Genomic DNA, 13,671 nt, shown 5'->3' on the forward strand with positions numbered 1-13,671 from the left:
GCAACTTGAATCTTTTCTTACTAATCAGTGTTCTCATGAATGACATACCAACATGATTTAACACTTCCACATTTGTCACCCTGTCTTGCCATCTTATTCGAAGAATTTTACGCAGGCATCTGATATGAAAGCTGTTTAGTCTTGTTATGTTCGGTGTAGGTCATCCATGTTTCTGAGCCATATATAGAAGAGTGGATAAAACACATGTCTCAAAAATACAGATATTCACTTTAGTTGACAGTTTGTTACTGTTCCAGGCTCTGTCTTGGAAAAGATCAAAGTTCCTGGCTGCTTTGCTAATTCTACTATAGCGAGCTTAGCATCAAGATCTATATTGCTGGTAACAGTAGAGCCAAGGTAGAAAAATTGATCAACAACATCCAGATGAGTACTATCTAGGGTGATATCTGGAACTGATTCTGAATAGCCCTGGTGCATGATAACAGTCTTCTTCAAGCTTATTGCTAGCCCAGAGATTTTGCATGAGTCAGAGAACTGCCACAAAAGCTGTATCATCTGCAAACAGGTTCCTTATGATGATTTCCTTTACTTTTGTTTTAGCTCTGAACTTTGCAATGTTTGCAAAGTTTGCAATGAACAGTCCTTCATCATGTCTAGTGCAGAGATATACATCCTCTCAAACATCATGGAATGTGTGTTGAAACAGGAATGAGACATAAACGTTAAACAATGTGGGAGCCAATATACAGCCCTGCTTCACCCCATTGTTGATCTTGAACAAGTCAGACTCTTGGTTTTCATACATTATAGTTGCTTTCATTCCATCATGCAAGGATTTCACAAGGTCTAGCAGTAGGGCTGTGCAAAGCTTCGGGTGCTGATTCAATTCAGAGGAAATTTCGTCTGATTCGGTGGCTGAATCTCTGAATCCGAATCAAATCAGAAGACCAATAAAAAGGTCTGAATCAATTCAAAGCTCTCTGAATTGATTTGGAAAAGATTCGGAGAGCTACAGAAATTTGGGCAGTCCCCATTCAGTGCCACAGGGAGCTGGACCCAGACTCCATGCAGGTAAGTGGGGGGGTGGGGGCATGGGGGGACCCCCGGCACGCCCCATCCCTGCCTGCTCCCCCAGCTCCCCCGAGCCCCCCCGCCCCCCGCCCACTCTTCCAGCCCCCCTCATGGCTGCCCCGCCCAGCCCAGCCCCAGCTCCCAGTTTTTTAATAAAAGAAAAAAAAAGCCCCCACTCACCAGCTCCTGCCAGGTAGGGGGGCAATCCCCATAGAACTGATTCTTCAAGCTTATTGCTAGCCCAGAGATTTTGCCATGAGTCCCATCCCCTGCCTGCTCTCCCAGCTCCGTTGATAGCTGCCCCACCTGGCCCCAGCTCCCAGCTTTTTAAAAAATAAAAATAAAAGCCCCACATTCACTGGCTGCGGCAGCAGCTGTTGGGGCTTCTGGGGGATCATGACATAGCCCCCCACTCAGCACAGGGCAGTGGAGGGCAGCAGGGATCACCCCCCTGCCCCCGCCTGCCAGCAGCTGGTGTGTGCCGGGCTTTCTTTTTTTAAAGAGCTGGGATGCTGGGGCTGCCTGAGGCAGTCATTGACAGGGCTGGGAGAGCGGGTGGGGGATGGGGCCTGTTTGATTCGGAGGTTCAGCTGATTTGGCGGTAGCCAAATATCCGAATCAGATTCAGCCGAATAGATTCAGGACAGTGATTCGAATCACTGAATCAAAACACTGTCCCCCCAAAAGGACCAAATCCATAGTGAATGCTAGCCACTTTGCATAGGCCTATTTAGCAGTATACGTGGACAGCCAAGATTCTTCAGAACAGTGTAAAGCCCTGACTGACTAACTGTGTCAAAGGCTGTTGTTAAATCTATAAAAAGCATGTGAAGTGGGATATGCTTCTCTCTGCACTTTTCCTACAGTTGTCTTACAGAGAAGACCATACCTATGGTGGACCTTTCCAAGCAGAAGCCACACTGGCTCTCAGGACAGATTCTCTCAACTAATGTTTGAAGTCTAGGTAAAAGAATAAGGCTTAAGATTTTCCCCATGATGTTGAGAAGAGATATACCTCTGTGGTTATTACAGTCACTTCTGCCTCCTTTGTTTAATAGAGTTGGATGAAAAAAAGCATCTTTGAAATCTTGCAGAACAGTTTCTTTCTTCCAACAGAGTAGCAGTACCTCTGCTACTATATAAAAAGTCACCAAATAACCTCTAAGAGGGCCAAAACTGTAGTATAGTCAGTAATTGATTTCATTCTAATGATCAGGCCAAGTTTTACACAAATGTGTAATGACACAACAACCTACATTACTCTGCAACAAGTTAAGAAAAAAGGGATTCCCGTGGGTCTAAGCAAAAAATTCCATTTGGGTTTGTAACACCTGAAGGGGAAACTATAGCAAATTATTATTTATAAAGGTAGATGGAAACTGCAGTTAGGTTGAGACCCTTTCTTTCAGATTAAGATCTAGCCACTATCATCCATGTTTTCACAATCTTATGGCTAGAATTCTGCAGTGCATTCTATGTGAGGCTTCTCTTGAGGTCCATCAGGAAGCTGCTGCAGCAGATGGAGATGGGTCACCAGGACAAAATTATTCCAGTGCTCCAGGGTCTGCACTGCCTCCCAGTAGCTTTCTAGGTATAATGCAATGCACTGGTTTTGATCCATTAGACCCTAAAGCAGCGGTTGGCAAAATGACGGATCTGACTGGCAGCCAGACTCAATTTCCCAACAGCCCCTGCCCACATGGCTGGGGTCGGTCTCTATGGACACTCCAGCCTCAGCTGTGCTTTGATAGTGCAAGGCTAAGGTTGCCACAGAGACCTGCCCCAGCGACGCTGGCAGGGTGCACAGCAAGGCAGGGCAGGGGGCTGCTCCGGAGCCGCTGGGATCTTACACTGAGGGCAGCTTCATCCAGCGCCAGGGCAGGGCCGTGATCTCCAGCCTGTATGATCCGGGCAGGGGCATACAGGCAGCAGATCGTAGCTCTGCCCCAGCTCTTTGCAATGGTGACAGCATGGTCCTGAGCTGGGGCAGAGCCGTGATCCGCTGCCTGCACACCCCTGCCCAGATCATGCAGGCTGCAGACTGCAGCTCTGCCCTGGCCCTGGACGAAGCTGCCCCTGCTGCGAGATGCCAGCAGCTCCAGAGCAGCCCCCTGACCTCCAAGTACAGCTGGGCCTGGTCTGCATGGCAAACCCAGCCTTGTGCTATCACAGCGCAGCTGCAATTGGGGTGTCCATAGAAATCAGTCCCAGCCATGTGCACAGGGGCTGCTTTGAAATGGAGTCTGCTGCAGGCCAGATCTGGCCAATGGGCTGGACTTTGCCCGCCACTGCCCTTAAGGATCTGGGTCCTGCACTCCTAAGGGACCATCTTCTCCATTATTTTCTACTGTGATCCTTAAGGTGAACCCGGAACAATCTCATGCATGATCCATCTGTGCACCAAGTTCATTTAGCAAAAACATGACAGAAGCCATTCTTGCTAGTCACTCCTCAGCTCTGGTATTCCCTTCCCTGTGTGATCCATCACAGCTTGAGCCTGCTCGTCTTCCAGAAATGCTGTGATACATTTTTATTTTGGTGGAGTTAAGTTTTAGGCGCTGTCTGGGGAGTTTGTTCTGTTATGCATTATTTATTTTAATATTTTTTGTCTTTATAATTTATTTATTTTTTACTGTAAGCTGCCCTGAGCTTCTTTTGGGGGATGACAGCATATAAATCTAATACCTACATTAATAAATACAATTTTATTTTGGTGTTTTTAATTTGGTGATTTTTGGTAATTTTAAAAATCAATGTAAAGCAAAACAACATTTAATTTCTATCAATAAGGTGGTACAACTTTTCTTTTTGTTTAGGCAAAGCTTCTACTGGCTGCAGTTAGAATTTTGGCAATGGACTAAGGTTAGAAAATGAACTATAAATGCTTACATAATGTTAAAAGTTAAATTTAAACTAATTTATATAGGAAATATGGATTCAGACTGAAATACTGGATTGACATTTAAATTTGAAATATAGCATTATTTTATTTGCTTGCATAAACTGTTGATTCACTTAGAACCAGAGGCCAAGATCTTCACAAATGACCAGAGATCTCTGGAATTCATGCTGGAAATGGGCGGTGCAGTGGCTTCCTTAATTTTGGAGTTTCCCCTGTGTGCCCCCCACTATTGATTGGCCAAGGGGCCCTATCACTTGCTGCCCATACCTGATGTTTTTCAACCTCATAGCAGCTGCAGCTGTGGTTTTCATCTCCCAGCCATCAGGCACAAGCAGTGAATGACAGGGCCGTCCACCAATCAGTGACAGGGAAGTGCATGGGAGAAAGTCTAAAATTAAAGAAGCCTCTGCACCACGTGCTTCCAGTGTAAATTTCAGAGATCCCTACAAGTGACCAATGAGTTCATGTGCCTGACTTGAGACACTTTTCAGGGGTCTCATTGACCCTTGAAAAGTTAGGCCGCTAGCTGATGTGTCAAATCAGGAATCACAAGTTACCAAACCTTTCAAAATCTTATTTTAATATGCAGATTTAGCAGTGAACTGAAATCAGTAGGGTGGAAGGGCACTCACAAGGTCACTTAGTCCAAACTTGTACCTTCTGATGTGAAAGTAGGGGCACAACAAGCGTGTCTAGTGAAATACGTTTCTTTTTTTAAAATTTCCAAGGCAAACTGTGTTTTTTTAATTGTTAGAGTTCTAAATATGATACTTTAAAAGTACATGGTAAGTTTCTAATGAATTTAGCATCTAGAATCTTTAAAGGATGTGCTACCAGTAATTCCAATTCTTTCAGAGTCCAATACTATACAGGCTTCAAGTACTATTTGTATCACAGTTTCCTAGATTTAGAACCTGTCTAGCCATGAACTGGCTGTGGTTGTTTTAACTGAACACCAGGGATCAAGGGATTAAATGAAAGCAATTCTCTTGTAATGCTAAAAGTGCTAAAATACTCCGCCAGGTTTAGCAATATCAGCAAAGTTAAAAGGCTTTATAGTAGCTTTGACAATGAATTATATTCAGAGTACTAGTAAAACTATTTTCCTAACAACTCAGATTCTGAATTAAAGGATTTTCACAGGCTCCCCTTGGAATGGTAATAATCTGAATTCTTCTATTATCATGGTCAGTGCACCTGAACAAATTAATTTTAAGTTGCAGGAAACAGCATCAGTCACACATGCAAAATAGTTAGCTTGTACCAAAACTACCATGCAAGTCTACAGATCCAATCTATAGCAATTACCTAGGAAAGTCACTTATTTGAGTTGCATTTTAATCTTCTGAACAACAGATATTAAAAATAAATTTACAAAAATTAAAGACTAAGGGCCAAATGCAAACCATTCTAGTAGGCACCTCCACTTAGGTGTTACTATACCTATAAATGGGTTGCCTCACCCAGGAGTGAGATTCATATTAATAAGGTTCATGCATCCATGATCCTTACAGTTGTCAACAGAAAAATCTAAATGTCCTCAAAGGACTACCAAGATGGCCTATGCTAAGTATAGCATCACCTGGAGCTTACCACTATTAACTGGCTTTCTGAACTTCTGTTTTTCTTTGACGATGACACACCTCCTATAGAAAATTGTAACTTAGATCAATTCCACCTTGAGCTTTTTAAATATCTATATTTAGCCTAAGTGTCTGAATCACAGCAACATATTAAGCATTTCCAATACTTTGGAAATACCCAGAAAGGAGATGCCTAACACAGCATTCATTTCAGTACAATGCACAGCCTACAGTGACTTTCACTCTCAAAAATGGCCAAGGGTACTGGTGCCCACTCTTTTATGCAAAGGACTAGTGGTTATAGAACTCAGCCCAAAAGTGGAAGACCAGAATTCTAGGACTTCTGTCCTAGAATTGTAGTCTGGGTAGGGACACCCTCCATCCTTTTGTTGAAGTTGAGCCACTGGGCAGCTGAGAATGCAAGATGGAGATAGAAGGACAACAAGCAAAAGGAAGCCTGATTCTCCAAACCAGAGATATAGGCACTCCCTGGGAGGATTAAATCCTGGTCTCTGGTCCTTGCTTCCAGGTCTATTTCTAGTTTGTTTGGGGTTTTTTTAAACCTAATGTACTCTCTAAACTAAAATACAGAGATAGTCCTGGAAGCAGAAGCTGAATTTCATCAGGATTCTGAAAAAAACTGTTGTGTGGTTTTGGAATTAACATTGTTCTAACAGAAGCTATTTTCAAAATATTTTGTGATCACTGCTATTCCCAGGTTTCCCTATCATGTCTTAATCCCCTGTTAGTACACCTACAGAACTTGGTGTTTCTCTGTAAGTTTTTCATGAACAAATGATACATTTGGCTTGTGCCATCTCCTCTTTTGAATATGAGAAATTATTTTACTTGAAACCAGAAAACAAATCAGGCTTTCCATCCCATGGCTCTCTTCTAGTCAATAAGAGGGGTTTAATCACAGATTTGACAAAGGAATTTTTGTAGGCATTCCTTGTTAAATGACTGGCAGCAAAACATTGACCTGAACCCTGGTGTGTGGGTGGACAGGAGCATTTAAGTGAATTCCTAAGCATTTGCAAACAGTTGACAAATGTAAATTTCATTTTTTCTCAGAAACAGGTTAAAAAAACCCAATCCCCTCAAAACTCAACAGCTGTGATTAGAGGTGCTATTTAACCTGCAAGCTCCCCCAGGAGTATAGAAGAGTGAGAGAGAGAGCTCCTAGACATCCCCCTGCCTTTTTGCCTCTACACCATCATTCAATATAGTCCGAATTGGTTAATGGCTGGAACATGATGCAAATACTCACCTACATACTCAACTTTTAGGGTGAGAGATCACAATAAGAACTGCTGATCACAGTTGCTGGTTTATAGCTGAGGCTTTCATTTAATCGCTGGCTAATTGTTTTATGGTTTGGGACTCAGGAGCAGCTCCTGGTTAATTTTTATGTGCCTGTATACTTATCTTATGGCAAATGTGTCTGGATCCTAGGATACAAACTTTTTAAAGGTGTGTATAATAAACTGAAATAACATGAAGGATGCAATTTAAAGCTGCCCTTGGCAGCTTTAAATTGATCTTATCTTTCCTCATACAAGAACACAGCCAAAGAGCTGTGCCTTGGGAGGGGTCAAAGCTCCTTGGGGGATACATTCAATACATAGAAAATAAAGCAGTAACAAACTTCCAATATAAATTATTTATTATATGGCTGCCCCAATCACTTCATACCAAAGAAACAGGCCTACTGGAAGTCATGGTCTATATTCAGTGGGAATGTGCTGTTTTAAATTCAGACTGTCACTAGGTAGGGTAATAGAAATTACATTCATAACAACTCCATTTCTGAAAGAGCAACAGTTTTCTCTTTCATAGCCAGAATTTTCTTCTTTTTGCTTGGAAAATATTCTGGTTGGAATATACCAACATAATGTTTTTAAAAGTGACAAGTGAAATTAATTAGAATCCTGTCCAAGAGCAAGAAAGGATACATCAAGAGCAAGTGGGCTAGCAAACAATGTATGCAGCAGCTTTCCTTGTGCACATGAATGCTCAAAGCAGGTCACCAGATCTCCTTTGACTTCTGACTGACCTCTAATATCATAGGTTATTTAATTTACTAGCAGTTGAGACCATGACCCATTTATGGATGTGTGGAGTCACTAAACACTATGACATTCTTGTTAGATAATGATGGATTTTCTCCCTGCAAAATCAAATCTTCCCGTACTGTATGACCATGATAGAGGTTCCTATACCACTGGTTCTGGGCTTGAGGGGTATGGGCCATGCACAAGTGACAAGAGATATCAGATCATAACTATCTTATGAAATTCAGGTTAAATATTTAGGCATATATAGGAAATGTAGGGCAGGAATTCCAAAAGTATTCTGCTCTCCAAATTCCTAGTGACTTCAAGGAGAGCAGTTAGGTCAATCCTGAGTGCTTTGGAAAATCTCAGTCTTTGTGTTCCATTAACTGTGCAAATTCAGCATGTTTTGTTGACAGCACTGAAGTGTTGTAAAGAATATATAGGAAAAAATATCACACAAGCTCGTGAATCACTATTACATAGCAAGTATTAACTAGACTAGTCATAGAGACTGCTCCAGTAGAAATATGAAACCATTGCATCATAGAGAACTTGATATTCTGCAGCACATCATTCCCAGTTTTGAAAAGCGAATGAAATAATCAAACTATTTGAAAAATGCCATTTTGACATTTCTAGAGAAAGATCAGCAACCCAGATTCTGTTATTACACACAGTGCCCCTCCTGCACATACTGACAAAATGCATTCAAGCTACAGTGACACGGAATGAAAGCAAGCAAATTCTTCACCTCTCAAATAGACTAGAACATTTGCAGAATAAAATTTAGATCAGTCAGTGTTTGCATTTGGAAGATTTATTGAAGGCAATATAGTATGGCAACAATAGTCAATCATAAGTGGCAGACTGCCCTTTTATTAGGCATAGTGAGGCCAATCAATCTTAGAGAGCGCTCCCTTTTGCCCCCTGAGGCCATTTACTGTTAGAATCCATTATAAAAAAATCAACACACTGAAATTATTTATTTTAACTTTGAAAGATTATTTACAGGCAGTCAAGATATTCAATAGAAGCAATAATAGCAAATTACATTGTTTGGTAAACCCCCTCACTGCTCTAACTGGTACAATCCCAAACTGTTTTAAAAGGTTTTATGGTAGTACCATCCTGGGAGATGTCAAAAATAGAACAAAAGGGTTGTGAGAAAACATTAAAAGAATGGGAACATTGAAGCCCATCTTACATTAAGTAAAGAATGGTGTGTTGACCAAAAAAGTCCTGAAATGAAAATGAACAGGAATTTGGGTTACTGAACTATTGTCACAGGTTGACAAAGCTGAGGTAGCAAACAACAATCTGGGTTTAATATGTAGATTTCAAATGAGCTGTAGCCTGTTAGAGCTACCAAAATCCATTCGATATGGAAAAGTGAGTAAATAATAATGGTAATTATGAAATTTCAAAACCTAAGATAGTCATTCATGTCCTATGCTACGAGGTAAAAAGCTACTAGTTAGGATCATAGAATCATAGAGAAGTAGGGCGGAAGGGACCAACAAAGTCATCTAATCCAACACCCTGCCTGAGACAGGATCATCCCTAACCAAACCAAGAGTGTAGCAAGCATGTAAAAAAAGTCAGTGAGCTCACCTACTTCATATCCAGGCACTTTCTAGAAGTAGCTGCCTGTTTTAGGATACAAACTTGAAAAATTGTTTTCTGCTTAATTCACACTATCAATTTTTATTAGGGTGATTTTAAATTAATTAAATTATATTCTTACCAGTTTCACAGCTTGGTCCAGTGAAGCCCTGTGGACAGGCACACACATTGGAAGCAATGCAGGCTCCTCCATTTCTACAACCATCTTTGCAAAATGCTGAAATAGTAAAAGCATAATGTATGCTTAGAATCAATAAGCTAAGAGCTAGATTATGCTCAGCAACTGTGCAGGTGTTCATACCCCTTATGTAGCAGCCAGACACAAATGCAATCCCTGCAACTTTGAGTGCAGACTAGAGGCAGTTCCTCCAAGGGATAAAAGTCACTCCAAAAAAGCAGAGAGAAGGGTAGGCTACTTCACTAGCCAGATATGGGACCAGATCATATTTATTCTCTCATCTGTGTTAGAAAGGTCCAAAATGAGTTGTCTCCCTGAGGACCAAACCATTCTTAAGACAGCACTACCTCATTATATAGCCCTATGCCTATCTGGCACAAATGAGTGTCATATTAACTGGCTACTTGACTCTTTGTACTCTGGTATTAAAGCCAAATGATAAAAATTTTATCATCCCAAAAAGGCTTTAAAACTTTTACCAATTATGACCTAAAGTCTGCATTGCACTCACACTGAAAGCAATTAAGCTGAGCTTCTTCAAGAGCACCATTTTCTAGACTGAGCTATCCACATACACATGCAGACTAGAATTTCTGCATCCACCACTGAAATGCCACCAGCTATTATACAAAACATGGCAGCTAATTAACTGCATACATCTCATCTACAATAGGACGTGGACAATGCTGTATTCCACTGAAACTACAGATGAAATGTAGATAGACAAGAATACAAATACTGGAATTCTGTCAAGACACAGGTTATCTAAGGGTTCTCAGAAAGCTACCGGTGATCAAAACCTTGGGTTTGCAGATCTTCTGTAATATGGCTTCACCATTAAAACAAGACTTAAGTCTACATTGGGACAGAAAAATATGGCCTGCAAGTTGGATCTGGGCCACGTGCAACTTCATCCGGCCCATGGGTGTCCACCAATTAATTGTACCCTGCCCAGCCTGCACACCTCACTCCCACCCTCATGCACAGGAGGGTCCCAGCCCGGCCAGCATGCACAGCATCCAGGCAGGGCCACTGCTGCCCCTGCTGCGGCCATGGCTCAGCATCCCCAGCCTACAGTGACTCCTCCTCCTACCTTTGCTGCAGTGCTTGCTCTGAGTAGCAGGAAGGGAAATGGAAGCAGGCAAGGGGGGGTGAGGGAAATATTGCTTGGCAGAAGCATGGAGCTGGTGGGAGCATGGAGGTCAGGTGGGTAGGGTGTGGGTATGAGTGTGTGGGGTGTGAGGGAGGGTGGGGGGTGTGCCAACCCCCTAATTTCCACCCCCCATGGCACACAGCCCCTGCCGGTGGTGGCAGCAGCAGGCCCCTAAGCTGTTTATAGCCTGTACAGGTGCTGCTGCCTGGCAGTGTGTTGCTCCAGCCAGTTCTGGGAGCTGCATGTGGCAGCGAGGAGCAGAGCCTGGCTGGCCCACTTCTATCATGTCTGGCTCCCTGCAACTCATGTGCAGCTTCCAGCATGTGTAGCTTCCCGCCACCAGGGGGAAGCCCCATGCAATGGAGCCGTCTGCCTTCCCCACTTCCTGCCGCCACGTAAAGCTGTCTGGACTCCACTGGAAGTGGAAGGGAGCCCCGCCCCCTGCTTCCCAGCAGAGTCCCAGGACCTGCACATGCTGGCAGGGAGCAGGGAAAGCAGCCAACTCCATTGCGCGGGGCTCCCTCCTGGTGGCGCGTGAGTACTGGAAGCTGCATATGAGTTGCAGAGAGCCCCGCATGATAGTGGCAGGCTGGCTTGGAGCCGCTCCCTGCTGCCAAGTGAAGTTCCCAGAATTAACTGGAGCTGTGCACTGCTGGGTGGCAGCACCTATGCAGGCCATGCACACCCCAAGGGCCCACCGCTTGCTGCTGCTGCAGGCAGCCAGGCTGTGCACTACTGGGGGGCCTTTGGAGGGGGCTCCACACACCCCCAGCCCTCTCCTACACCCCACAAATTCCACACCCCCATACTCTGTCCCCACAATCCCCCTACATATATACATACCCTGCAACATACCCTACACCCCCCACAAACCCCACACCTCCCAATATACATTCCCCACCACACAACCATACCTCACGCACTCGCCCATGCACAATATACAAGAGTAAGACTTTGTTTTGAGCTATTATGCAATCATCTCTATATATACTGTGCAAACACAACTAAATCAGGACAAAAATATTTTTTGAAATAAAATGAAAATATGTTATATTAGATGTTTGATTTTTAGTATATGATTTGGTTTTTTTTCTGGTTCCAAGATGGCAACCCCCCTCTCAAAAGGAGTATTTCTTGAGGAAAGGGGTGGAACTTCCAGTGGCAAAGGACAGAGCTTGGGGGTGGGACTTCTGGTTGATCCCAAGATGGTGACCAAGGGGCAGAGCACCTGTTAAGGGGTGGGCCTACCCTTGCAGCCTTCAACAGCTCACCAAAACTCATTAAACAACCCTCCAGCTGAAATAATTGCCCGCCCTTGGTCTAGATCCAGAAAGGAACTTGGGCTGCAATGTCTAGCTGTCAGATGCCAAGCTTCTAGAGTGAGATCCATGGTTCTGAGTCAGACACTTAAGCTTCCTGTACAATTCATGGGGAGGAGTTAGGTGCCAGAGAATGAAATGCACAAGAGGGAATACATTTAACTGGGTATGACCTACACTACCTAAGTGGGAATGCTAAGGAGAAGGATGCATTTCCAATCCCATTCCAGCCATGGGCTCAGGTATCCAATTCCGGATTACAGAGAGGCAACTGTCAGATGAGGATTCCCAGCTCAGAAGCCTCTCCTGAAATTAGATGGGATGCCTATGGTATATCTTTCAAACAGGAGGAGTCATCCTTTTCTTCTGAAATGTCCAATACAATCACTCAGGGTCTAGCCAAGTCACCCAGGAAGTGGGACGGCTGGGTTCAATGTTCTCTGTAATCTGGAGGCATTCAAACTCATATTTCTCCTCTGCCCACTAGGCTAGGGACTACTCTGGAGCTGAAGCATTCTTTATGCTGTCTCCTGTCACTCATGTGTTCACAAAAGCTTATGCTCTGTATATATAATGTTATTTAGTTAGTCTAACTTGTATATCTATCCTGCTTTCTGCCTGACCTCAGCCTAATGTGGCTAACTATGTCTCATTCCTGTTACTTTGCAAACAAAAAAAATGTTAAAGATTCACTGGACCAGAGAGAGGGGCAGCATGATTGCATAGCCAGTGATTACATGTATTCGTTGTATCTAAAGTTTGTTTACTGTAAAATGATAAATGCCCCTGTAAGTAGGGATCAGAATCTAGACTTATTTTTCCTTGGGTGAAGGAGCCAATCACTGGGATACAGATTCACACCTCTTCTCCCTGGATCAATGAATCTTGAGTTCTTGTTTATAAAGTGACACAGGACTGAAAGGAAATGTGGGGAAAATTCCCACCCCCAGAACAGCTGTGTATCAAGTGGTGAGGGCACTCTCCTTGGAGATCAGAGTTGCAGGTTTGAACCTTCTCATGCTGTGGATGGCTTTGAACCAGTCTCTCTCTCCTCATGGGCACCTGAACATTGTACAGAAGGTGGGTGGAACAACCACTACCACCTCCAATCATGTTTTTTAATTAAAACCGGCAGCCACTGCTGTGCTTTGTATAGACCTAATTCCTCTAAGTGGGTGTTAGAGAGATTCTGAACAAATCTATCAGACTGGGCCCCTCAGGTGACTTAGGTGGGAAAATGTCTAGTTTGAAGAATCTGATTGGGTTTAAATGTGGACTAGCCACTGAACTACTCAGCTTTCTGGGCACATGCAGGGAATTTTACAGAATTTCAGTACAAGTTTGAGCAGATATTTTTGAGGTAGAAAAATTCCACCCAAGTTCCACTTCAGGCGCTTAAGGTCTTTTTATGGAACCAGGACTTAGTATCCTAATATTACTGAAATAGAGCTCTAGAAGTTCTAAAAACAGATTCATGGCCCTGGAAAATGGAGTTTCTTTGTAAGACTCACAATATAATTTTTAATAGTTGCCAATGTGTGACGCTGCCTCACAGTACAAGCAACCATGAGACCAACTTCTCCTGTGGAGTAAAGGTTTCATGTTTAACATTTACTGCTGTCTTTTTTTCACTTACAACAAAGTGATACAGCATGCCCAACATCCTGCAGTTCAATCTACAGATCATTCAAGTAAAATAGCAAGTGATGGATGGTGGATAAACTACATTTGATAATACATTTTCATAGCTGTAATATTGTTGGTGACTGTAGTTATTTTGAATGGGTTACTCTGTATGAAAACATTATCCTTAAATGGAAACTG

General features: G+C 43.0%; 1 protein-coding gene across 3 annotated transcripts in view; it reads right to left on the bottom strand.

The window, feature by feature from the left end:
• The window catches only part of NELL2 (neural EGFL like 2), a 284,768-nt gene that overhangs the window by 55,659 nt on the left and 215,438 nt on the right, over positions 1–13,671 (bottom strand). For all 3 annotated transcript variants that reach the window (XM_014601082.3, XM_014601081.3, XM_059726036.1), the window contains one exon: positions 9,319–9,414. In XM_014601082.3, coding sequence (XP_014456568.1) covers positions 9,319–9,414 — 96 coding nt within the window. The remainder of the gene's footprint in view (positions 1–9,318; positions 9,415–13,671) is intronic.

Source organism: Alligator mississippiensis, chromosome 4, assembly GCF_030867095.1.
Source record: "Alligator mississippiensis isolate rAllMis1 chromosome 4, rAllMis1, whole genome shotgun sequence".
Lineage (NCBI taxonomy): Eukaryota > Metazoa > Chordata > Crocodylia > Alligatoridae > Alligator > Alligator mississippiensis.